The sequence below is a fragment of the Primulina huaijiensis genome, chromosome 1, assembly GCF_012295235.1.
Source record: "Primulina huaijiensis isolate GDHJ02 chromosome 1, ASM1229523v2, whole genome shotgun sequence".
Taxonomy (NCBI): domain Eukaryota; kingdom Viridiplantae; phylum Streptophyta; class Magnoliopsida; order Lamiales; family Gesneriaceae; genus Primulina; species Primulina huaijiensis.
The window spans coordinates 15798671-15823280 of NC_133306.1; the positions used below are offsets into that span (position 1 = coordinate 15798671).

At 35.8% G+C, this 24610-nt stretch overlaps 1 protein-coding gene across 2 annotated transcripts; it reads left to right on the top strand.

Moving 5' to 3' along the window:
• The first annotated feature begins 16121 nt into the window (after nt 1-16121).
• LOC140981751 (phytyl ester synthase 2, chloroplastic-like) lies at nt 16122-23064 on the top strand. Of its 2 annotated transcripts, none has more exons than XR_012176130.1 (14): nt 16122-16548; nt 17340-17391; nt 17559-17614; nt 18021-18179; nt 18270-18380; nt 18958-19067; nt 19281-19402; nt 19537-19645; nt 20024-20154; nt 20419-20788; nt 20892-21005; nt 21534-21619; nt 22078-22236; nt 22340-22449. XR_012176130.1 is itself a non-coding variant. In XM_073448180.1 (14 exons), exons 1-14 carry the CDS (start codon nt 16245-16247, stop codon nt 22766-22768), a joined length of 2025 nt encoding a protein of 674 aa, XP_073304281.1. In that variant the 5' UTR covers nt 16125-16244; the 3' UTR covers nt 22769-23064. The 2 variants fall into 2 exon arrangements, 1 of the variants encoding a protein (XP_073304281.1); XM_073448180.1 differs by lacking the exon at nt 22078-22236 and adding an exon at nt 22578-23064 and having other exon boundaries at nt 16125-16548.
• The last annotated feature ends 1546 nt before the right edge of the window (nt 23065-24610 follow it).

A 24610-nucleotide genomic window follows, 5' to 3' on the forward strand; every position in this document is an offset into this window, starting at 1 on the left:
TGTGAATCTCGGGTCCCTGTCGGACACAATAGAAACTAGGATCCCGTGCAATCGGACTATCTCCCTGATATAGAGCTCTGCATAATGAGTCACGGAGAAAGTCGTCTTCACTGGTAAGAAATGTGCCGACTTTATAAGTCGATCCACTATAACCCAAATGGCTTTGGATCCCCTGACTGACCTTGGCAAACCAACAACAAAGTCCATGGTGATATTTTCTCATTTCCATTCGGGGATAGGGAGCGGCTTAAGCATTCCTGCTGGCCTCTAATGCTCTGCTTTCACTTGTTGACAAGTGAGGCATTCAGACACAAATCGGAGGATGTCCCGCTTCATACCTTGCCACCAATACAGTATCTGCAAATCCTTGTACATCTTGGTACCTCCTGGGTGGATGGAATACGGAGATGCATGTGCCTCTGTCAAAATATACTTTCTGATTGAATCAACACTAGGCAACCACATTCTTCCTCTGTATTTCACAATACCATCGGACACTGTGTAGAGTACACTACCCTTGGCCTGATCTTTCAGTCTCCATTTTCTGCAACTGCTCATCCAAAATTTGACCACTACGGATTCTGTCTAACAAAGAAGACTAGATTGTCATATTAGACAGCTTAGGAGTTCTGCCCTTGGAATAAATTTCTAGACCAAAAACTCTGAATCTCTGAGTGAAGAGATCTCTGTACTGACAGATGTGCTACGACTGTACCTTTCTGCTCAAAGCATCTGCCACAACATTAGCTTTCCCTGGATGGTAACTAATTTCACAATCGTAGTCTTTTACCAACTCTAACCACCGTCTTTGTCTCATGTTCAATTCTTTCTGCGTGAAAAAATACTTGAGACTCTTGTGATCATTGAATATCTGGTATTTCTCGCCGTACAAATAATGTCTCCATATATTCAACGCAAAGACAACGGCAGCTAACTCAAGATCAGGAGTCGGATAGTTTTTCTCATGCACCTTCAACTGTCTGGAGGAATAAGCTATAACCCGACCATGTTGCATCAACAGTGCGCCTAAACCGAGCTTAGAAGCATCGGTGTATAGCACAAAATTTTCTTGCCCTGCTAGCATGGATAACACTGGACCTGTGATAAGAGCTTGCTTCAAAGTATCAAAGCTCTTCTAGCATTCTCCACTCCAAACGAACTTAGCATTCTTCGTAGTAAATGAAGTGAGTGGCACTGCAATCGAGCAAAATCCCTGAATAAATTTCTTGTAGTATCCTGCTAAGCCTAGGAAACTGCGGATCTCTGACGTATTCTTCGGCTCAATCCATTCTTTAACTGCTGCCACCTTAGCTGGGTCCACCTCGATACCACTGCTTGAAATTATATTACCCAAAAATGGTACCTTATCCAACCAAAATTCACACTTACTGAATTTTGCAAACAACTTACGACTTTGCAAGACCTGCAAAACTGTACCCAAGTGCTGACTGTGCTCCTCATGGTTCTTCGAGTAGATGAGAATGTCTTCAATGAACACTTTGACGAACTGATCTAAGTAGGGTTGGAATACTCGATTCATCAAGTCCATAAAATTGCCGGATCATTCATCAATCAAAATGGCATTACGAAGAACTCTTAGTGCCCATATCTGGTTCTGAAGCATGTCTTAGCTTTACTTTACTATGACCTCGAATTCTGACTTTTCTAACAATTCTCAATATTAGAAATGGAGGTTCAAACTTATCGTATCTTACTTTCCTTGTACTATACCTGTAATGTTCATCGATCTATTACATTAGCATTTATGCAGTTCAACCTAAGAAATCTTAGCACCAAAATTTACTGATCAACTTCTATCCTTGGTACTACACTCAAAAGTTAAACTTATCTTAACCCTATAATAATATTGACCTACGATCCTTGAATTGAATCTTTACCTTACGACATCAAACTTAGGTAACTTAACTATTTACAAGTACATTCCAAATATAAAATTGTTGTAAATCTTAAATTTCGAATAAAATTAATCAATAAAACCCCAAAATATACAATATCGATCTTCTTCTTAAATAATAAAACCTTCTTAGCATCAAACACGTGCTTAAACTATTTCCTTCTCAATTACATTATAGTTGAGGCCTAAGATACTTGGACCTTCCTCATTGGAATGAATGTCACACTTTGACGTATTTTCAACACTTAATTCATTCTAACGTATAAAACTTAATAAGTTTCCCACTGTTAATGATGGACTAATCCTAATAAATCAACTTCACTTATAACCCATAGAATTCTAGAATCCTCATATAAAGGTTTTAGATCTCTTACTTGAAAAAAAAAAAATCTTAATTTTCGTCCATTGGTAACCTATGTTGAATACAACTAATTCCATTTTGTTTTTATTTTACCCAATATCCCCGTATGAACACCTATTTCATAAACTTGAAATTAAAACTTACACAACCCAAGTAGTCTTAGATAACCTAATTGCAGTACCCATATCCGCTTAATCCTAAGTTTCTTAATGACTTACAAAGATTCCTCAAGACAAGGTGCCTGATAAGGCCTCTTGCCCTGCCTATCGACCTCAATGTCCCTCTGGTCCTGCTCTGCAGCCAAAGCTCTCGACATAGCAGCTGCATAAGTAGTAAAACCAGCAACTCTCACGTCACGCCGCAAGATCGGCCGCAACCCATCAATAAAATGCCTCAGCTTCTCCCAGACATCAATCGCAATCAGGGGTACAAAGTGACACCCCCTCTCGAACTTCCTCATGAACTCAGCTACGCTGCTGTCTCCCTGACGCAACGTCATGAACTCCCTGGTCAAGTGGGAGCGTACTTCCTCAATGAAGTTCTTGGAGTAGAAAACCTCCTTGAACCCATCCCAAGTCAGTGTTCGTAAGTTCACTGACACAATGCGATCTTCCACCACAGTCTGGCGTCCCTTGTCAGTAGAAATGTGGTACACCTGACCCGATCTGCATCATGCAGCTCCGTAAATGCAAAGATCACTTCGATGGACTTAATCCATCATTCCGTTATCATCGGATCAGTAGTCCCTGAGAACTCCTTTGGGTCCATCCTCTTGAACCTCTCATAAACTACCTCTGGCTTGGGCCTCGCCCCTGTATGAACTCCAGCAATGTTCCCCGCAAACTGTGCAAAGATCTGAGTCATACCTGCAAGCATCTGTGCCTGCATATCTGGCGGTGGGCGAGGAGGAGTGACCATATCCTCATCTCGAGCCTCTCTATTCTCACCACCTGACCCACGGGGAAACATACGTCTAGGAGGCATATTGTTCCAATATTTACCCAACACGTAAACCCAACATGCATTAACATAATATCTATATCATAAGATGCACGTAATTCGAGCTTAAAACATGTACATGCTAAAATCGTTACTTGAAGCTTACTACATGAAAGAATTTAAAACGTTAAAACTTACAGACTTGAGGTGTGACTTCGTGAGCTTTTCGCAACTGGCAGTAGGCATAACCCTTTTACAAGAACACCGCTCTGATACCAACTGTAACGTACCGTATTTTGAACTACTTGAAATTTGCGGAAAAATAAAAATTTTCTTAAATAAATAATAAACTTTTAAATTGCGATAAAAATAATCTGCTCGTCTAAAATATTTGAAATAAAACAACTACAATCAAAGTTTGCAAAAGCACTTGTTTAAACATCAAAAAGTAATCCCGTGAAAATCAGAGTATTTGATACGTTCATAAAAATTTCTTAAAACGTAAGCGGTCCTCGGGTTTAGCCTCCTCGCTATCCGAGCCAGCTCGATGATCCCCACCTCTCGTCTCCTCGTACTCGTCCTCACCTACATCGTTCAATTCTAGTGAGTCTAGAGACTCAACACGTATAAACTGGCCATAACGAGTAATACATAATAAAACCAAATGTATTTTTAAAGTAGAACATACATACTTGAAACTTGAACTTACTAACATAAACAAAGACGTGTCATCATCATAAAACTTTACATAAACATACTTGTATCGTACATACTTGGACATACATAAATAAAATCATTTTGCGTAGAGATATGTTTCAAAGCAAGTGACCCGTAACATAAATGCGCCTGATCAGACTAAACCACAGTACTGGGCTGGCAGGGATGTCCACTACCACATAAATAAGATCTCCAAGTCATACTGTACAGGATGGATTGGTCCCTGGTCATACTTTACCGCTTTCCAATCCCGATCAAACCCGTTCATACTTTACAGGGGTGGAGCGGTCCTCGGCCACGTTCACCGACTTCCAAACCCGTTCGTAATTGGTCGCAAGACATTTAGCATACCTCAAAAACATAAAATATTTTTCTTTGCACATCGAACATACTTAAAAATGTCGAGGGCTTCAAGAACACATCGAGAACGCATTTTAATAAAATCGCAGTTTGAGCAGTCCCACAAAAACGATCATAACTCACTCATTTCTTATCCAAAAATTACGAATTTACTTTCAAATCAAAGGTATTAAAAATTTCTACGTTTTATATGTTGAAAGTTTTTCAAGAACATCGACCAAAAAGTCACAGTATTTAAAATAACATAAGGTGGCGGATTTTATGACACAGAAATTTCACAGCTTGAGCAGTCCCACGAAAAAAATCATAACGCACACGTTTCATGTCCAAAAATTACAAATTTATTGTCAAATCGAAGATACCAAAAAGTTATACGTTTTATATGTTGAAAGATTTTTCAGAAAATCGACCAAAATTCCCAGTATTCGAAAGGACAGCTGACTCAATTTTTGAGATCCATAATTTTGTTCCAAAATCAATTTAAACTATTTTGCTCAAACTTTTGCATAACATACACATGTTTTTCATACAATATATATCAAAATAATTACTATGACAAGATCGATACAAAAATGAAAGAATATACATGCCTTTGATCTTTAAAACTCACGATACGGCGAATAACAAAGCGATGCGGTGCGGGAAGCGATCCGGGCGACTTGAGGCACGATTGTTCTACTAAAATCAACGTGTGGTTGCTGAAATTTTGAAGGAGAAAGGTGGAGATGGGGCTGCTGAAGAAAGAGCATAAGAACTCTCCAAATTCTCTCCAAAAATAAATGAAAAGGTGCAAGAGATGTGAGTGTGTGCAAAGGCCAAGTGTGTGTATATATACATGTGTGTGTGTGCAAAGGCCAAGTTTGTGTATATATACATGTGTGTGTGAGTGAGTAACGTGAGTCATATATTCATGGGTTGGTGGGTTAGTGGGTTAGTGGGGAATTAAGGGGTTTAGTTAATAATTAACTTGCTAATTAAAAATACTAACTCACTATTAACTTTACTAAAATCTCATAATTTAGAATAAAATACTCAAGTGATAAACTTTGAAATTTTAAAATCTTAAAATCATCTAATAATTAAATTATGCTTTAAAAATACTAAAAACTTAATAAATCAATTACATGTCATTTTCTTGGCTTTAAATAAAATACCATATTTTAAAATTTCCTAAATCGTCGTCGGTCTCCTTTCCTCGATCTCGCATCGAATAATCGCCTAAAACATAAACTCAGAAAAAATATTTTAACGTGCATCACATAAACATAAATAATTTAAAATAATGCAAATAAATAAATCATGCGTTGCTAAAAATCATTTTAAACTTAAATAAATAATTTAACAATTTGAATAAATACATGGGTTTTGCGTATACTGATTTCGGGCTCTACAAACCTCAGCATGGGTTTTACGTATACTGATTTCGGGCTCTTCAAACCTCCTTCCACTGACTCCCAAACTGGCTCCTGTGAATCACGAATCCCTCTGGACTTGGCTCTTTGCTTGCAAGCTCTATTTGATTGCTCATGAGCCCTTGCAATGCTTCCTTGAACTTCTTCATTCACCTCCGCGTGATTGGTCCCTTCGGCAACTCTAAAGGGCCCCATGCCTTCCTCGGAGCTTGGCCTTCCATGATCGCATCATTCTCCCCTTCTTGAAAAAGATTTGTCCTCAAATCGTTGCTACTTACACAAAAACGAAACAAGTTAGTAATAACAAGGATCATATGACTAACATGCTTACCTTTAAACTCAAGTTTGTAGGTGCTATCGCCCACGTGCTCCATCAATGCTTTGAATCCTAACTCCGTGGTTGCCTTCACTATCAATTCATCAACCTCAACATACACCAAATAACAAGTGACATCAAATGATAAAATATCACTAACTATCACAAATATCAGATTCCCCCCCTTCTTCGACCTAGTTAACACAAAAATAAATTCCAAACTCACGTAGAACCATAGTTCACTAGGAATAAGAATTATCTCATACAATATATAAGACCTTAGCCTAGAAGCTATTTTCCTATTTCACTCAATTTGTTCTTTCCTAAGCAACCAACACACATACTCATGCATTAGGTCCATTATCAAACTATTACAATACTAAACACTATCATGTAGCTCATGAAATGAACATAGAATGAAAATTCTATTTTCTTTAAACATGTATTCATCGTGAACAAAGAAATAATTATATCCACTCATACACCTCTCAAAACCATCACCCAATAAACAATAATCATGCAGATATGACACCCTAAATGTACTATCCATGCAATCTTTCAACTCATCGCAAGAACTTAACTCCAATGCACATAAATTTTTGTAGCCAACAAATCCCACAAACTTAGTAACTCGTGAGAAATCCAAATTCATAAAAGGTACATGCATTTTATCAATAGTCTCAATACCATAACAATAAATGAATAAGGATAAATTTACATATGACCCCTTAACCATCAGATTTGCAACCCGTTTTCCAATTGCTTGAAGACAAAACCACATAGAATCAAGATAAGGAAGCAAATCATACCCCATGGTTGTTGTATTGGCAACTAACCTTACCTCATCGCGATTGCACTTGTATTCTCGCGGCTGAAACCTTTGGGTTCTCCCTTCAACAAAACTCGTTTGTCTTCTCGTCATGACAACTCCAAAATCCTGCAAATAAGAAATAGCAATGCTCGGGATTGAACCGGCTATACCATCACAATATGGGCTTTGTACAAAGGTACATGAAAGGGTTTATGCACGAATAAACAAATCTCTATCTCACTCTTTTGTACAATTAAATCATTTTTTTTTCTTTTCTTTGGCGGCCTCTTTTCTTTTTTCTTTAGTCTCATCATTTTCTTCCTTTTTTTCTTCCTATGGTTATCTCTCTCTTGTGTTCACTCTTTCTTTCGACCATATCTCTTTCTTTTTCGGAGCTCATCTTAATTTTTTTAACACTCTTTTTTTCGACCTTGTCTCTTTTTCTTTTCTTTAGTTGGTCCTCCAGTATTTGTTTTGGGGACAAGGGAAGTAATACAATCGGTTTTTTGTTTAGGACAAATGAGTACCTATTCTTGAAACCATCATGTGTCACTTTCCTATCGTATTGCCACGGTCTACTCAACAAGATATGACAAGCATGCATTGGCACCACATCACACAAAACCTCATCAACATACTTACCAATCGAAAAGGACACCAATACTTGCTTGTTCACTTTCACTTCTGCACATTCATTTAACCATTGTAGCCTACATGGTTGAGGATGTTTTAAAGTAGGAAAACTCAACTTCTCCACCATCTCACAACTAGCTACATTTGTACACCTCCCTCCATCTATAATAACATTTCAAACCTTTTCGTTTACAAAGTACCTAGTATGGAACAAGTTTTTCCTCTGATTGGTTTCCTCCTCCCCGGCTTGGGCACTCATTATATGCCTAGTCATCAATGCTTAACCTAGAACCACTTCATATCCCTCAACAGGATCCTCCAACTCAAGCATGTTATCATCATCACCATCGTCATCACAATCACTTTGAGATTCATAATCTCCATAAGCATTCATTATCATTACCCTCTTGTTAGGATTGGCTAGCAATATGACCAACTCCTTGACACCTAAAACACTTGATATATCTAGAACGATTCATAGGAGTTTCGGATTTACCTTGCACTCCTTGTTTAGGTTTCTCTTGCTTAACTTTCGCTTTGGGCTTGACCACCACCGTGCCTTCTTCACGTGTAATGTTGGACTGCCAAGACGTTGATGCACTTCCCACTTGGGTGGTGCGGCCAACTCCTCTCCTCTTGAGTTGTTGCTCCACCTTTATGGTCATTTACACCATTTCGTCTTGATCCAAGTAGTGCCTGAGCTCTACTTGATCTTGAATATCCCTGTTCAAACCACAAAGAAAACGTGCCATCGTCGCCTCGCTATCCTCCTCTATATTTGTCTTAATCATGACTACTTCCAACTCCTTATAGTAGTCCTCGACACTCTTTGTACCCTGTTTCAAGTTCTGCAACTTCTTAAACATCTCCCTTTAATAGTGGTTGGGTACAAACCTCTTCCTCAGGCCCTCTTCATCTCATCTCAAGTTTCAACGGGCCTCTCATTATACCTCCTCCTAGTGGTCACTAGTTGATCCCACCAAATGAGAGCGTAGTCTAAAAATTCAACCACCGCCAACCAAACTTTCTTTCGTTCGGAGTAGTGGTGACATTCAAACACAAACTCTACCCTCTTTTCCCATTCTAAATATGCCTCCGGGTCAGATTTCCCATGGAATGATGGAATTTTCATCTTAATATTACCCATATTATCATCTTCCCTATCATCGTATCTACCCCGTATGGCTCCTCTTCTTCCTCTACCAAATCCTCTACCTCGTCCATTCATATCCCAATTTTCATTTTGGCTCTCATCGTCTCTTCCCAAATCATGCTCTTCCTCTTCTTCTTCTCTACCCAAATCTTTTGGCTTAGATTTATCTCCACTAGTACTAAATTCAAGCCTACTCATCCTCTCATGTAACGGCTCCAACTCAACCCTCATCATCCTAGTGAAATGGCCGAACAAAGCCTCCATTTGAACCTTAGACAACCTCTGGTTCGAACTATCTCCTACCTCCCTCTCAATTTTACTTTCGGACTTGTACCTGCAAGAAAACATTAGTAGAAATAAAAGATATTCTTCACCCAAATCCTCACGGTCACTCCAAAGAAAATTCAATCGTCTCTCTTCTCTATTTTTTTTCTCACTACAAATACTCACCGGTTACTCCAAAGAAATAACGCTCACACTCAAGTTTTCACTCAAATTTGATAGTTCTCTCGCAAGTGTGCTCAAGTTTTGTATTTGTGTATATCAAACAATCAAGTTCAAACTCGTGAACAATTGTGATCGACTCACTTGGACTGCGTAGACAAGAAATTTGAAAAAAATAAAAAAAAATTTATTGTGAGAGACTACCGAATATGACTCACCAAAAGAAATAGAATAAAATACCAACAAAAATTTATAAGCAATTTTCTGAATTTTCGTAATCTTTTTTTTTTTTGCTCTTGCACAAGGATGATTTGTGCACACAAAAATTCTAAGAAAAAAATCTCAAAATTTAGAGAAACACAGTTTCACGAAAGTCGAAGAACGATAGAACAAAAACAGATTAGGAAACGAACGAAAAAATAACACAGATCTGAAAATTTAAGAACAAGATAACTTACTTGAATTCAATGAACCTAAAGCTCTGATACCAAATGATATGAATCCATGTACGTAAGAATAGCAAACATGATTAATTTAGAATCGCGCCCTAAATTCAATAACGAACAAGGAATCGTTGTTGTTGTCCCGACCTTTTGAATCAAGTATTACGTGATATTAACCTCTAAACTATGTAAATCTTAGCAACAAATAATCACAAGAAAACAATCGAAACTCGAACGAACCTTGAAAGAACTCGTCTTTAACAATCCGCGTAAGAACGATCGACAAACGCCACAAAGTATAAACTTTGATAAGTTAGATTTTGAACAAAGCAAAGCTTCTATTGTTTGAGAGAAAAACTCAAGAACAATTGTATAAAGTCAATAATAATCTGAATTGTGTCCAAATTTTCGTCCATATATTGTTTACAAAATATAAAAGATATCAAAATCTAGTTACCTAGCTAAGTTGGACTCTAAAATAGGAAAATAAAATTTATTCACGCAGGCGGCGCGCTGGGGCAGTGAAGTTTGGCTGCCCTAGCGCGAGGCGTTCTGGAATCTTGCACTTCGGACAGAATGTTTGGCGCTAGGGCGGTGAAGTTTGGGCACCCAAGCGTGGAGCTCGTGCTGGGGCGGTAATGTTTGGCCGCCCTAGCGCGGAGGCTGCTGGTCCGGAGTCATTTTCTTCATATTTTAGCACTTGAACCTCTTTCCACTGACTCCCAAACTTGCTCCCGTGAATCACGAATCCCTCGGGACTTGGCTCCTTGCTTGCAAGCTCTACTTGATTGCTCATGAGCCATTGCAATGCTTTTTTGAACTTCTTCATTCGCCCCCGCGTGATTGGTCCCTCCGACAACTCTAAAGGGTCCCATGCCTTCCTCGGAGCTTAGCCTTCCATGATCGCATCAGAAGAGGCCCGACCAACAAATCCGATTCAAACTCATATTGACTTAATATGGAATGAGATCAATATGTTTTCTGAATCGAAGCTCAAAACGTACAACGAGTGGATCAGATTCAAAACTGAATTTTTTATAGAGAAGTTGAAGAAGAAAGCGATGTTGTCTAAGTTTATTGATTTAGAGAATGTGGTCTTGAAGGTGGTTAAAGCTGCAACGATTGTTCAAGCAATAGAGAGAATGACGTACTGATTTCAATGACAAAACTTTGATCCTACCAGTCCAGCTGCTTTCAATGACACAACAGTTCACAATCAGCTGGACATGGATTTAAGATCATTACAGATGAAGATCAAGAGTTGGGAAATGAATCAAGAATTGATTATTCTAGTAGATCCAAAAAGTCCCTCATCTGAAGAACCAGCTGAACAATCTATGCAACAAGAAACCTCCAAGGAACCATCTGCTGCACCAACTGAACCAGCAACCGCTCCTTCTTCTAAAGATGCAGAATCTTCTCTTTCAGCTCCTCCAACTACTACTGCGGATCTTCAACTATATACTGATGTTGAGTTATCATTGGCCAATATCGATGAAGTCATTCAATCAGTTGCCACTGATATTCAGCAGACTCTCTTATCTGCAGAATCAGTTGAAGAACCGATCCTATCAGAACAACCAGCCACGGAGGCTATTTTGCAATCAACTGAATAACCAGTTTAGTCAGCTGCCAAGACTGAACAAGATGTTTTGGCTGAAACTGAAGTATTTCAGCTGCACGAAAAATCTTCTGAAGAAGTGCAAGCTGAAACACAGACTACAGTTCTGGTTGTTCAATCAGCTGATGAACCAAATACAGTGTCAGTTGAGCCAACAACTGAAAAGCCAACAACTGAAGTACCAACTAATGTATCAGCTGATGAACAGACTAAAGAACCTATAACTGTTTCAGCTGAACAACCAACTGAAGAGCCTTCAAGCTCAACTACTGTTCAAAATCCCTCTCTTCCAGAACCTCAACAAGAGAAAATGACAAAAGATGTCTCAGATCAAATTACTGTTGCGGCTGAATCTGTAGGCAGAGCATTGATAATCTTCAATCAAGAAGACAAAGAGCAGGAACCAGAAACCTCTGCAGCCATGTCTCCGAAGATATCACTAGCAACTGAATCAATGATAGAAGACATTCAGTCCAATCTCCTCAATCTGAGTTCATCCATTTCTGACATCAAGTCAACCCAGCTGTTTCACACATTGAAGATTGACTCTTTCAAGGAGAATACTATGAAGAGTTTACAACAAGTCACAAAGGATGTGACTTTACTATTCATCTAGTTAGATCAACTAAAGAAGGACCGAATGACAATTCAAGCTCATTACCAAGCTCAAGAAGTGTTCACAAACGCATGAAATTTTTCCAGAATGTGGTCACAAAGAGAATGGATTTGCTGCAAGACCATATAGTGCATGCATTATCCAATGTCACTTCGGAAGTTCTGGCTTTATCCATCAGGGTTGACAAGTTTGACAAAAAGGGGGAAGAAGAAGAAGACAAAGGAGATCAGCAGAAGCAATCAAAGAAGAGATCCAGTCAACAAACTGATCAAGGACCAGCTAAAAGAGCAAAGTAATAGAAGATCAGTTAGAAGACAGTCTCTATTTTTATTCAGTTGAAGAATTTGACAGATTTTGTATTTAAGTCAGTTTAGGATATTTCTTTCATTCTTTGTACGAATCTGTACATTGAAAGAGTTGATAATAAAGATTATTTTATCTACACAATAAAAAAGAGAAATTGTTGGAAACTGAATTTTTGTGGTTTGACAATTGAGCTTAACCTATCGAACAACTGATCATGATAACTGAAAGAAACTGATCTAAAAATACGCAAACCATTGGTTGCCTAACGGAAGATTAATAGGCAAAAAATCAACGGCAACTGAACCTCGCTAACTGAAGTTGTAGACGGCTGAATGATCAGTCGGGAACTGATCAGTTAAACTACAATCAGTTGAGAGCAATCATTTTATCCTTTTAGATTTGTCACAACTGTTAAAGCAGCTAAACACGTCATCAGTTAAGGATGTAACTATCAACCGATAGATGGTACAAAAGCAAGACTGCAAATTTTAGTGGGAATGCCGCATTTCAGCAATGCAACATTATACGTACTATTGTCAGAAAAATGTTGACGTGGCAATCAACGGATATAAAGTTTCAAATCGTATTCAATGTCACCGTTGAAAGCAAATACTATAAATAGTCGAGGAGTTCAGCCGAGGAAAGAACCTTTTTGCGCATATTCATTCTAAGTCAATTCGATTCAACCTTTCAAAGAACAGTTACAAAAGCTCACACATATATGAAAAATCCATAGCTTTCAGGCTATCTTTCGAGCATAAGTATTAGCACACCTATTTGTTACATTTGATCTTGTGAGATCAGTTGTGCTAAGAAAGAAAAATCAGTTAGTTACTGATAAAATTGTAAAGATACTAAGAGTTTCAGTTTGACATTATTAAGTTCAGAACTGAAGTGGGTCTATACAAGAGTTTGTATTTGATCAAAGTCTTTTAGTGAATATCTTATCTTTAAGATAGAAGGGGTGACGTAGGAGTGTTTGAAATCTCCGAACATCCATAAATCTTGTGTCTATTTATTTCAGTTATATTCTATATGTCATTCAGTTTATTTCCGCACTTTCACCAGTTAACTGATTGACATCGACGAAATAAGATTCTTGATATCAGTTTATCACTAAACTAACTCATCAATCGAAAAAAGAGAAAAGTTTTAAAGTGTTTATTCAACCCACCTTCTAAACTGTAATACCCCATAATTAGGTATATATTTAATTATTATATATTACTAATAATTTTTTATTTATTAAAAATAAAATAAAATGAAATAACTAAGTTATATATTTAAATATATTTTTAGCTACTCATATATGCATGCATAGGGAGGTATCATCATCATCATACTTGATTAACTAACACTCCACCTTCCTTCTTACCCAACTGACAATCGGAAGATGTCCAACATGGATTGGAGGAAAGGCTTGCTTCTTGCCTATAAACGAAAGCCATTCACTTGATGAATTTCAAGAGTTTCTTAGCCTAATTTCGAGTTTTAAGGGCTGCTCTCGAGTAGGGTTTGAGTTGTGTGAGAATGAGGCTTCTTAATAGTTGAGAAAAATAGGAAAAAAATTCATTTCTATACCTCAAACTCCTCCAAAAATTCTACAAAAATTCCTCAAAACTCTCTACTTATCCAGAAAGCTATCAGAGAAGTAGTTGTCGAAAAATTAGCAGCCGATTTTTCGTCAAAATTCATAAACCACCGCTGTCCGGGAAAGAAATAGTGCCGGAAAACTCACTTTTCAGGTACTGTTTTCACTCTCAATTTCCGTAACTTTGCTGACCTTATTTCACCTTAGTATAAACACAAAAGTTGTTCATTGTATGCCATACTTCTCATTCATGTCTTTGGTTTCTCGGAATTGGCCTCGAAAATAGTGTTTTTCAACCACCGAGGTCGGGGTGTGAGTTTTATTAGTTTTTCCTTTTCTGGCATGTTTCGACTGGGAATTTCAGAAAGCTTATAACATAAGAGTTGTAGGAAATCATATTTTAAGTTTGCTGGAAAAACATTGGCCGCGCGTGGTGGCCGGACGCTGGCCACGCCCCGCCAGAATCGGCGTGTGTGTTACACGCGCCGGCGAAAAATGAAAATTAAATTTTTCGAAGCATGCTCTATATTATTCTAGGCTGCTGTGCAAGTTTCGTAAATTTTGGATGAGTATTTCATTTACTATAATTTTTTAAATGTTAAAATTATGATTTTCGGATATTATATGATACTTGTATGATCGTTTGAATCTTTTTATACCTGTTTCTAGTCTTCAATACTTTAAAAATATATCACTAGAAGTAGCTTTGAAGTTTTATACCTTTTGGACTTACAAGCTATTTTTTTATATGTTTGTGAGTAATATATTCGTATTTATATAAATAAAATATGAGGTAAATAAATAAATAAAAATTATGATGTTACTTTTGGTATAATATTTTGTAAATTATTATGAACATTTAAAGTACATACTCTTAATAAGACATAAGACGAGTCCAAAGATTTTCTATATGCTTATTACTATGGTATTTTACGTCACAAATAAAGTATAAAGTTATGAGCTAATTTTGGGGATAGTCTATATTAAAAATGAATTAGGAAGTATTATACTATACTAATGTTAATCACCTTAGTCAATAGGATTGGCTTGAAATTTGGATTCTCACACTCATCTATAGTAAGTTACTAAGGTGAGGAATTTACTTTTACCGTTCTTCCTATAACTTTGGCAGTTGGCCTGAAAATTATGATATGATATTTTATTAAATGATATTTGCCATTTTTATTGATTTCTTGTGCTTGTGCATAATTATTGTATCTCTTAATCTCGTTGATGCATCACTTCGATGGCCACTCCTTCTATCATAATAAATCATCAATCATGACTATATCCTTCTTACCGATCGAATCTACCATCTTGATCGCATCATAGTCAAATTTATTCTACTTAATTTACTCATTACTGTTATTACATAATGATGGAATGCTTCACTGAAAAGTTCTCATTGTAATATCATCACACTAAGTGTGATTCTTATCGAACTTTCACCAAATAAGGTCTTGGTTAATCAAAGAATGAATGAATGAATGATTGAATGATAAAATGATTGACCAAGACGGAGCCCTGGACAACGGAATTTGGTTTGGAGATTGAGTCCATTGAACAGCGTGACTTTGGTCTGGGTATATTAGTTTACTTGGCTCGTTATTCTTGCTAATCATATTTTCTATCTTGTGCATTTATATAGTCGGATGTTCGTCCTATTGTCTATTATATCATTCTGTTAAATTTAACATCATATTGATTATGATTTAATTCTCACTGAGTCCATAAAGACTTAACCTCTCTATTTTCTTTATCTATTGTAATTTCTAGAGACATGTATACCGGAATTGGATAAAGAAGGAAATGTCGGTGAATGATCTAGCAGTGGTTGTCTGAAATATTTATAATAAATTTTTTTTATGTTTTTAGGTTGGTCTTGTAATAACTCCATCGAAATTTACTGGTGCTTTGTTTGATTCGCTTCCGCTAATAAGTTTAGTAGATTTTTTTACTGTCTATAATACTTCAAAGGACTATTTTCACACGAGATATATTTAGGTAAGGTGGCATTTCTCAAGGGCCAAGTCCTGAGTTGGGGTGTCACATAAACACTTCATCACCTCCCCAACCGATCCTATCAGGTTTTTTTCCCAATGGGTTTTTTAGTAAGGTTTTTAATAGGGCAGTATAAAAAAACACGTAATGAAGACAATCATTGTATAATGATCATCATCACAAGTGAGAGTGTTAAAAATAAAGAATTGAAATTATTGAATGTTGAAAATAAGAGTTGTAAATATTAAAAATTAATGTATAATGATTTATATAATGATGTATTTATTTTTGGATTATTTCCAAAGAAATACTATAATAGGTTTCTCAATTGTGAAGAAAAACACAATTGAGTACACAAAATTTTATAAAATATATAATTTAATATATTTTATGAATTTGAAATTTTATTTTTTTACCATAAATTTTCACTTTTAACTGTCATTCAATTTATCAACATTATGATTTATCGATTGTTAAGCAAGCCTTTACTTGAGGAGATTTTTGTAGCCGTCAACGTCTCTTAGCAATCAATTGATGAATAGGAATCAATTCAGACGATTGTCAACCATTTCCATACACGCACAGTATTGCTACTCAAAATAAGAATGTACATATCTGTGGCTGCCAGCGGGGCCAATGCCGCAATCTCAGCTGTTGCCGGCAGCCGCCACGTCGCATCTCCGGCTCCGGGAAAACCGAGGCACTCCGTCATCAAGACCGAAAAACAGCTGAGGGAAAGCGCGGCGGAGAAGACTTCGTTCTCGACTGGAGGTTTGACTTTAAAACATTACTTTCAGCAATCTCTGGAGCTGATTATGGCGTCGGATGGCGGCGGACCGCCTAGATGGTTTTCTCCCCTGGAATGTGGCGCGCGAATGAAAGACTCTCCTCTCTTGCTGTACTTGCCTGGTTAGGTTTGCTTCTCTTTTCTTCTTAATTTGTGCAGAACGGCTGAGGTCTGCAGTATCCTTCCAAGCAAGGTTATTACGGAGCTGTTAATCTAACATCTAGTGATACAAGTGGATTAAATATTCTAGTTGTATCATAGAGTATCTATAAAAAGTAAAATGTTTGTTTCACATGTGTGTGCATTTTTTTTTATGACACAAGCACTCAATCTAGTTTTTCCTGATACGATACCATAAACATAATTTTTTATGCTCTCTCTTATGTTATGTATTTTTATTCTTACAAAATCTTTGTGCTCAACATGTGCTTTTCGTTGATTCTAAAATTATGAATACTTTTAATTGTGGTGATTTTGCGGCCACATGTTTCAAAGTTTCAGAGAAAGAATTCAACGGTCTGTTATATTGAATTTGAATGGAAGGATTTGATTAGGACGAAGGGATTTGATTTCGTGAATAATTGAAGAATGAATTTTGAATGAACTGGGTATATTTTAAATCTATCTCAATTACCATTACATTTAACTAAATTAATTATTGACGGAGTTGAAATTTCTCCAATATAAGTTCATCTAACGGATCCAATGTATTGATTTCAAGTACCTCCAATCAAAATGTACCCCTTGGAGAACAATGTGAAATTTCTATTTCTTAACATGTTACTACTTATAATTTCTACTCTCTATTGTTGTTTTAGAATTTTTCATTAATGTTTTCCTTGATCAGGATATTGTGATGAAACTCAATGGTTTCAGTTTGCTCCAAATTCTTGTTTTTTCCCCGATATTGTAGGGCTTATTGGAGTTGGACTTGGACTTATATTGCAGCATGAAAGACTAGGCAAGTGCGTATCAGTAAATTATAGTTTTGCTATTAATTATAAATCATTACAGCTGTTATTAATTATAACTTTTATTTTCCTTCTTTTCATCTCCTGAAGGAACTTTATAGTTGATAGTCCTATCAAAGATTGTATTCCCTAAGTTAGTGATGTCCTGATTAATTCATCAGGATTTTTGATATATGGTGCTTGCACATTCCCATCAGAGATCGAACATCATTTACAGGTTGCTTTCTATCTTTAACCATGGCCCTGTCTCGAGATAAAACTGAAAAGAATGCCTCTCTCAAATGACATATACTTTTTTGTAGCATGCGAAGGTTGGAAAGGCAAATGTATTCATCCGATCTTGGCCTTTATTTTGAAATTATCTCTGTAATTATAATGTTTTCAGATTGATGTCTTAAAAGTTGGATTTGGAATTAACCATGTGATAACAGCATTGCAAGTCTGAAAGATCTTGGTATTTTTCGCAGATTGTTTATTTACCTTTTGTTCTGCTATGCAATATACCATTAACTGTAGATGATTTACTTAATAAGGAACACTTTTAGCTAGAATATGTTGTTTAAGTCAAAAGAGATGGAATAAATAGGAAGTTAACGTGGTACTATGATCTATTTGTTTCTCAGACCTTGTGAAGCAGGTTGAAGACACTGTCAGGTCAGAGTATTCCGGCAAACCAAATAGACCAATATATCTTGTCGGAGAATCTTTTGGGGGATGTCTCGCTCTAGCTGTTGCTGCTCTTAATAACGATATTGATCTTAAATTAATATTGGCTAATCCAGGTAAATTTATTTGGTTTCTATTAATTTGTTATGTATCTAATAAATGAGACTCCGTGTTTTGTTTGTACTTTGTTGCTTTACTTTTGGCAGCGACATCTTTCACCAAATCTCAGTTGCAACTTCAAACTCTATTACCATCATCAATAATGTTCCCCCAGCGGCTGACTTCCAGCTTCCTCGATGTACTGAATTTACTGTCAGGTTTCTCACTTTATTCTTCTTTCTGTATCTGTTGAATCATATAGCAGTGCGTCCATTTTGCTTCTGAAGCTACCTAAATTTAAACCTGAGTTTACATAGGTTTCTCAGCTTCAACACTTGTCGTCTTTCCTGTATTCCAACATATTCACCATTATTCTATGCTGTATTCTATGGGAGGATTGCTCAGGATTGGTGTTAAACAATTAGCTGAAAATTTAACTTGGACTTTTGTAATTTGGTACCCAGGCCTAATCTTAACTAGTGTGGTCATTAAGGAGCAAATATAGATAAATTCTTATTGATTAATATATGTGTCACCTTTTTCGTTATTATTGGTATTTTTGAGAACTCCTTTTCAAAACAATGGAAGTAGTGAATTGGATTCCAAATTGTGTGGATTCTAATGAGTGCTTTTGTTCTGCTATTTGTTTGAAAGATAATATCCACTCCTATGAAAAAGATTTTGAAGGTCTCACACAAGATTATCACCTATTGTTAGCCTGTTTGGACAATTTTACATCTACTCTATGTCACTAGAGAATCGCAGCCCATTCGATGGACAATTTTTGTTTATTAGGAACTACTTCGAAGATGGTGGCTGCAACCATGAGGAAACAACTTTCCTTGGAGCAAGTGATCGGGGAGATTTCTCAAGACACTTATACTTTTTTATCACCATACCTTTCTGTAAGTCAAATTTCTATGATGCTCCTGCCATATCATTTTTTAAGTATCATAAAATAAATTAAATTTGTTGATTTTACATTTTGCACATAATTCTTGTCTTGCATATCTTCAGATACAGAGATTTTCTTTTGAATGTAAATTCTTAGTTTGATCTCAGTGAGAGAATTGTTCATTTTCCAATCATACTCAAGAAAATAATGGTTCAGATCACAGGTCTTATCTGATGTTCTTACTGTGAAAATGCTTGAATGGAAGCTCCGGATGGTCAAATCAGCTGCTGCTTTTGCCAATTCACGCCTTCATGCAGTCAAAGCTGAAGCTCTGATACTTATCAGGTTGTTCTTTAATCTGGTCCTTCTTAACAAAGTTGTATATGTTAGGAAATCTACCTGTTTATTCACTTGTGGTTTAATCTTCATCAGCCATGTTGCCTGTATAGCCATTAATGCGGTTCATTATTACTGTGCAGTGGCCAAGATCATTTACTTCCAAGTAGGGAGGAAGGTGAAAGACTTAGTCAGTTATTGCCGAAATGTGACATCCGTATATTTAATGATTGTGGTCATGCCCTCTTCTTGGTAGGCCTGTGATTCCAACTCTCTCCTCTTTCTCTCCCACCTGTCCCACATTTAACTACAGAGATAAAGGGACTCACTTGCTAACAGGTGCTGTGAAAAAGAATCTCTACGAGAGAATTCAATGATGATTTTGCACGTGATGAGATTGGTGATAATTAAGATTATAAAAATAAACTTGAGTTAAAATTTTCAAAGGTTTTATCCAAAACATCAATGGCAATATACTCAAGAATACTGTAGAAAATATACCTTGATTTCAACCACTATTATCCTTGCCTTGATTTGAATTATGCTTTTATCCTTATCATATAATGCTCGTTGATTTGCTACCTCATAATCCATTTACATGTGGATTTCAGTTTGTTCATTTACATGCAGGAGGAGGGCATCAATCTGGTATCAATCTTAGTTGGAGCAAGTTTTTACCGGCGTGGAAAGAGCCTTGACTATGTCTCGGATTACCTACCACCAAGCCCTTCTGAATTTCAAAAAGTTTATGAACCACTCAGGTTAGTTTATGTTTTGATAAATTCACTGGTGAACACCTTTCGATTACACCACCTTATATTTTAGTTAATTTTGCATATTTACAAATGCTTAGATGTCTCTTCTTCTGCAATTTTTATCTTATAGTGATGTTATTGTCCAACTCACTAAATGTTTTGTTTCATTTATCGCCAAATTGTATGAATAAAGTGTAACCTCTTCTAAGGCTTTGCAAAAGTGTGCATGAAATGTCTCACTTTGGATTCTATTTACCTCATTAACTCTAGGTGGATTGAGGTTGCCACCAACCCTGTGATGCTATCAACTATGGAAAGTGGAAAGATTGTCCGAAACCTTTCTGGGATTCCATCTGAAGGGCCAGTACTATTTGTTGGTTACCACATGATGCTTGGTCTTGAGTTAATTCCTTTGGTATCTCGTATTTGGATGGAAAGAAATATTGTTTTACGAGGAATAGCGCATCCATTGATGTTTACCAAGTTAAAAGAAGGAAATTTACCCAATTTATCAGCTTTTGATACATTCAGGGTAATGGGTGCAGTTCCAGTATCAGCACCTAACTTGTATAAACTTTTCTCATCAAAATCCCATGTCCTGCTGTATCCTGGAGGAATGCGTGAGGCACTCCATAGAAAGGTAATGTAGTGAGATACTTGTATGTAAATTGATCAAGCAAATTTTGTTGTAATTTTCATGAATGATGCTCTGTTGTTGGAAATGTAATGTTTAACAATTCAAGGGTGAGGAATACAAATTGTTCTGGCCAGAAGAGGCAGAGTTTGTAAAGATGGCAGCACGATTTGGAGCAAAAATCATACCTTTTGGTTCTGTTGGGGAAGATGATATTGGACAGGCAAGTTTGATTTTATAGCTTTGGAAGAAGCTTATAATTTTTCTGCTTGAATAGGCAATTATCTTATATTAGGCTTGTAACTACGTGAATCAATTAAATACGAAATTTGTTCTTGCAAGAGGACCTAAATATATCTCCAAGTCGGAGCTAACTGATTCTTAATGAAATTTTTATCACCTACATTGTAGGTATGCTACTGAACTTAATTGTTGGCTTGGGGTCTGGTTTTGGATTTTGGATCTTGTTGACCAATTTCGATGCCATAAAGCATATGGAATATGACTCGACAGTGTAGCAGTTCCCTATTGTTTTCTGTTGTCAGTTGGTAAAAAAAATAAGAGGAGAAAGAACACCAATATGTCATTTATCTTGTCCTTTATCCAGTTCTGGAAGAATTTGGCCAGAAACTCTCCTCATTCTTGCTTATTCTTTAACCCCAAGTTAATGGAGTTTAGATGTGTTATAAATTTGCCATGTAATTTCCTGAATTTAATTTTAAATTTGAAACGGTTTTTGCCATTTGTTCAGTTATTGCTTGATTATGACGACCTAAGGAGGATTCCATATCTAAAGGCAGCTATGGAGGACTTAACAAACGAGACAGTGAAATTGAGGTTGTTTGAACATTGGCTTTTCATTGTGTTATGCCTTTAACACTTTGTAAATGACATCTGTGCAGCAATAATTAACGATGTTTACTTTTGATATTGTAGAGCCTATCATGTTTGTTAAAATTTTAGTAAAATTGGAAGTATAGTTACCATCTTCTTTTTTTAAGCCAAAGTATGGTTGCTATCTTAAATAATATATATTAAAATTTTAGTAAAATTGGAATTATAGTTACCATCTTTTTTTAAGCCAAAGTATGGTTGGAATTATAGTTACCATTTAAAAACAACCTCAGTTGAATAATTCAGTTTGTTAATGCATAGTTTGAAAACCTTGTTCAGTTTACGGAGCATAATGTATAAAAATTTTAAGGACAGCGGTGTTAGTTTATTGACATGACAGTGCCATTTGAATTTGTTCTTTGTATGACAATATTAGTTTTGCTGCTTTGATCAACTGACAGCAACGCTTTTCGTCCCTCATTTTTGAAAAAAGGAGGATGAGATTTGATTCCCTAGTTCCCCCCAATTAACATGAAGCCACGACTATGGAGGTTGTAGGTGTAATATGCTTTCTATCCACATTGGCTTCTTGTGAACAATTTTAATTCCCATCTGATGGGGTAACGCATAATTTTTTCTCCTCCGCAAGTAAACCGAGCGTGTGACTTTGCCTAAATCTTTTGTTACGTTCCTTTATGTTGAATTGTTCACGACTGACTATAGGAGTGACGCTGGGGGTGAAGTTTCAAACCAAGAAATACACCTTCCAATAATTCTACCCAAAGTTCCTGGGCGTTTTTATTTCTTCTTTGGGAAGCCAATAGAGACAGAAGGTATGCTTTCTTTCTTGCATGATGAATTGTAGTTTTGGTGTATTGAACTAGTATGATAGATACATTGGTGTGGATTGGTTGATCAGTTTAATGTATTCACTAGTCTCAATGATATCAATTTTTTGCAGGTAGAAGGCAGGAATTGAGAAACAAAGAAAAGTGTGATATGTTGTATTTAGAAGTGAAAAGGGATGTAGAGAAATGCATCGGTTATCTCCAGGAGAAAAGAAAGAATGATCCATATCGGAATATATTAGCCCGCCTAGCTTATCAAGCGGTGCATGGTTTTGATTCTGAGATACCCACCTTCCTACTTTAGATTTTGGATTTGAAGATGCAAGAAGAATACGAGCATACTCATTTGGTATGGCTCGTGTTGTTTTGATATGCAATATAATTTTTAGTCCAAACTTCATTGTGAAAACAATGGATGAAACAGCAATTGCTCGAGGAGAAATGTCTCTTTGGGCGTTTATTTGGACAATAATATCAAAATAAAGGGGTATCCAAGTAAAATGCATTTACTCGTTGTACTCAATTGTTGAACAGGTGCCTGTAGGCTAAATGTTGCTGGTTTTACAACATATTTTGAATACTTCTAATTTTGAATATTGATATTATTATGTACCATTTATCTCTATATATGCTTATATATAGATAAATATTATGAGATTGTTGTAGTTGATAGGAAATGTGGCTGCACGAATGTTCGTGGAGCTGTCAAAACAGTCCATTTTAGCCTGCCACCAAACGCGGAGAAAACATATATCCAAACCACCATCCTGGAGTTGCCGGCTAGGTGGGCCTAGCCGCCAAAAATTAAAAGAAAACACTAAAAAAGAAAAAAGCGACAACAAGTCAGTATAAATCCGTTAGTATAAATACGTTATCTTTTACTATTTATTAAAGCTAGGCATCTTAGAATAACTAAATGGTGTCTCCACCTCTCCACGTTTTACACACTCCAACCAAATCAGATTATCTTCAGAATCTAAAACTTCATTACCCTTTTTCAATTTTCAGATCTAGGTTAAATCTCCTCGCCAAACTTCTATCACACAACGCATTCTCTTTGAAGATAAATCTCATCTTACAAACTTCTATAACACTACGGTAAGAACCTTATTTTTTTTGTTTCTAAATTTTCCGTACGCATTTAGGATAGTGGTTTTGTGTTTTTTACTAGAATAAATTTTTTTGTTTCAGTTTGTTGAATGATGTTTGTGCCGTTTTCCCTAAGTTTTGGACATAACTCAATTTGCGAACCAACTGTTTGACATAATGTGTGAACAGGGTGTTCTACAATTTAAGTCATTTCTATTTAATTTTTTTTACAAAAGTTTAATACGTAAACCAAAGTCTTAATAAGTATAATATAATATAATTTTTGATTTTTTTTTCTATGGAGATCGATTTTCAAATCAAGTAAATTTGATTATTTATTTTGTTTGTAGAATTAAAGTGTTCAATAAACTGTATACAGTTTTTTAATAGCTAATTTAAATTATTATTTAAGGTTATTTTTTAAAAAATAACACCGATTATTTTGGTTGATTCGAATTTAAGAAAAAATGTGGGTTGAATTTGTAAATTTATTTACTGTGGTAATTTGTTGGTAATTGGATTCCCTCTAAATGAAATCGAGTAATCATTTGTGCTCTAAAGTTTTAAGGGCTTTTTTTTAAAATAATATATAAAAAATAAAAAATTATAAAAATATTGCAAATTCAAAAGTTTTACAAAACTATAACAATCCGGAAAATGCTGTTGCGGATTCTGACATTGTTATCCGAATGTTTATTAAGTTATATATATTTATATTTTATTACTAAATAAAAATAATAAAAAAAGTAGAATCTGTGGCAGTCTGCCACGGATTCTATGCAAATATACATACCTTTGTTATATATAATATAATTTTGTAGGGAATGACAATAATTATGGTAGATTTTTAAATCATAATTGTTTTAAATACTAATAATATCCTTATAATAAATAAATAATTATTTATATCATTTAATATTTTTGTACTATTATTATTTAAGTTACTGTATATATCATCTATCATCGTAGTTAAAAAGTTAAGTTTTAGTAATTAATTTTTGTTTGAATCCTAAGTAATACTACTATAAATATATAACAATACTAATATATTTGTAAT

Coding starts and splice junctions, on each gene's coding strand:
- LOC140981751 (XM_073448180.1), top strand. CDS start 16,245: ATGTACATATCTGTGGCTGCCAGCGGGGCCAATGCCGCAATCTCAGCT. Junction 17,615..18,020: donor AGATCGAACATCATTTACAG/GTTGCTTTCTAT, acceptor TTTGTTTCTCAG/ACCTTGTGAAGCAGGTTGAA. Junction 20,155..20,418: donor AAAGTTTATGAACCACTCAG/GTTAGTTTATGT, acceptor CATTAACTCTAG/GTGGATTGAGGTTGCCACCA.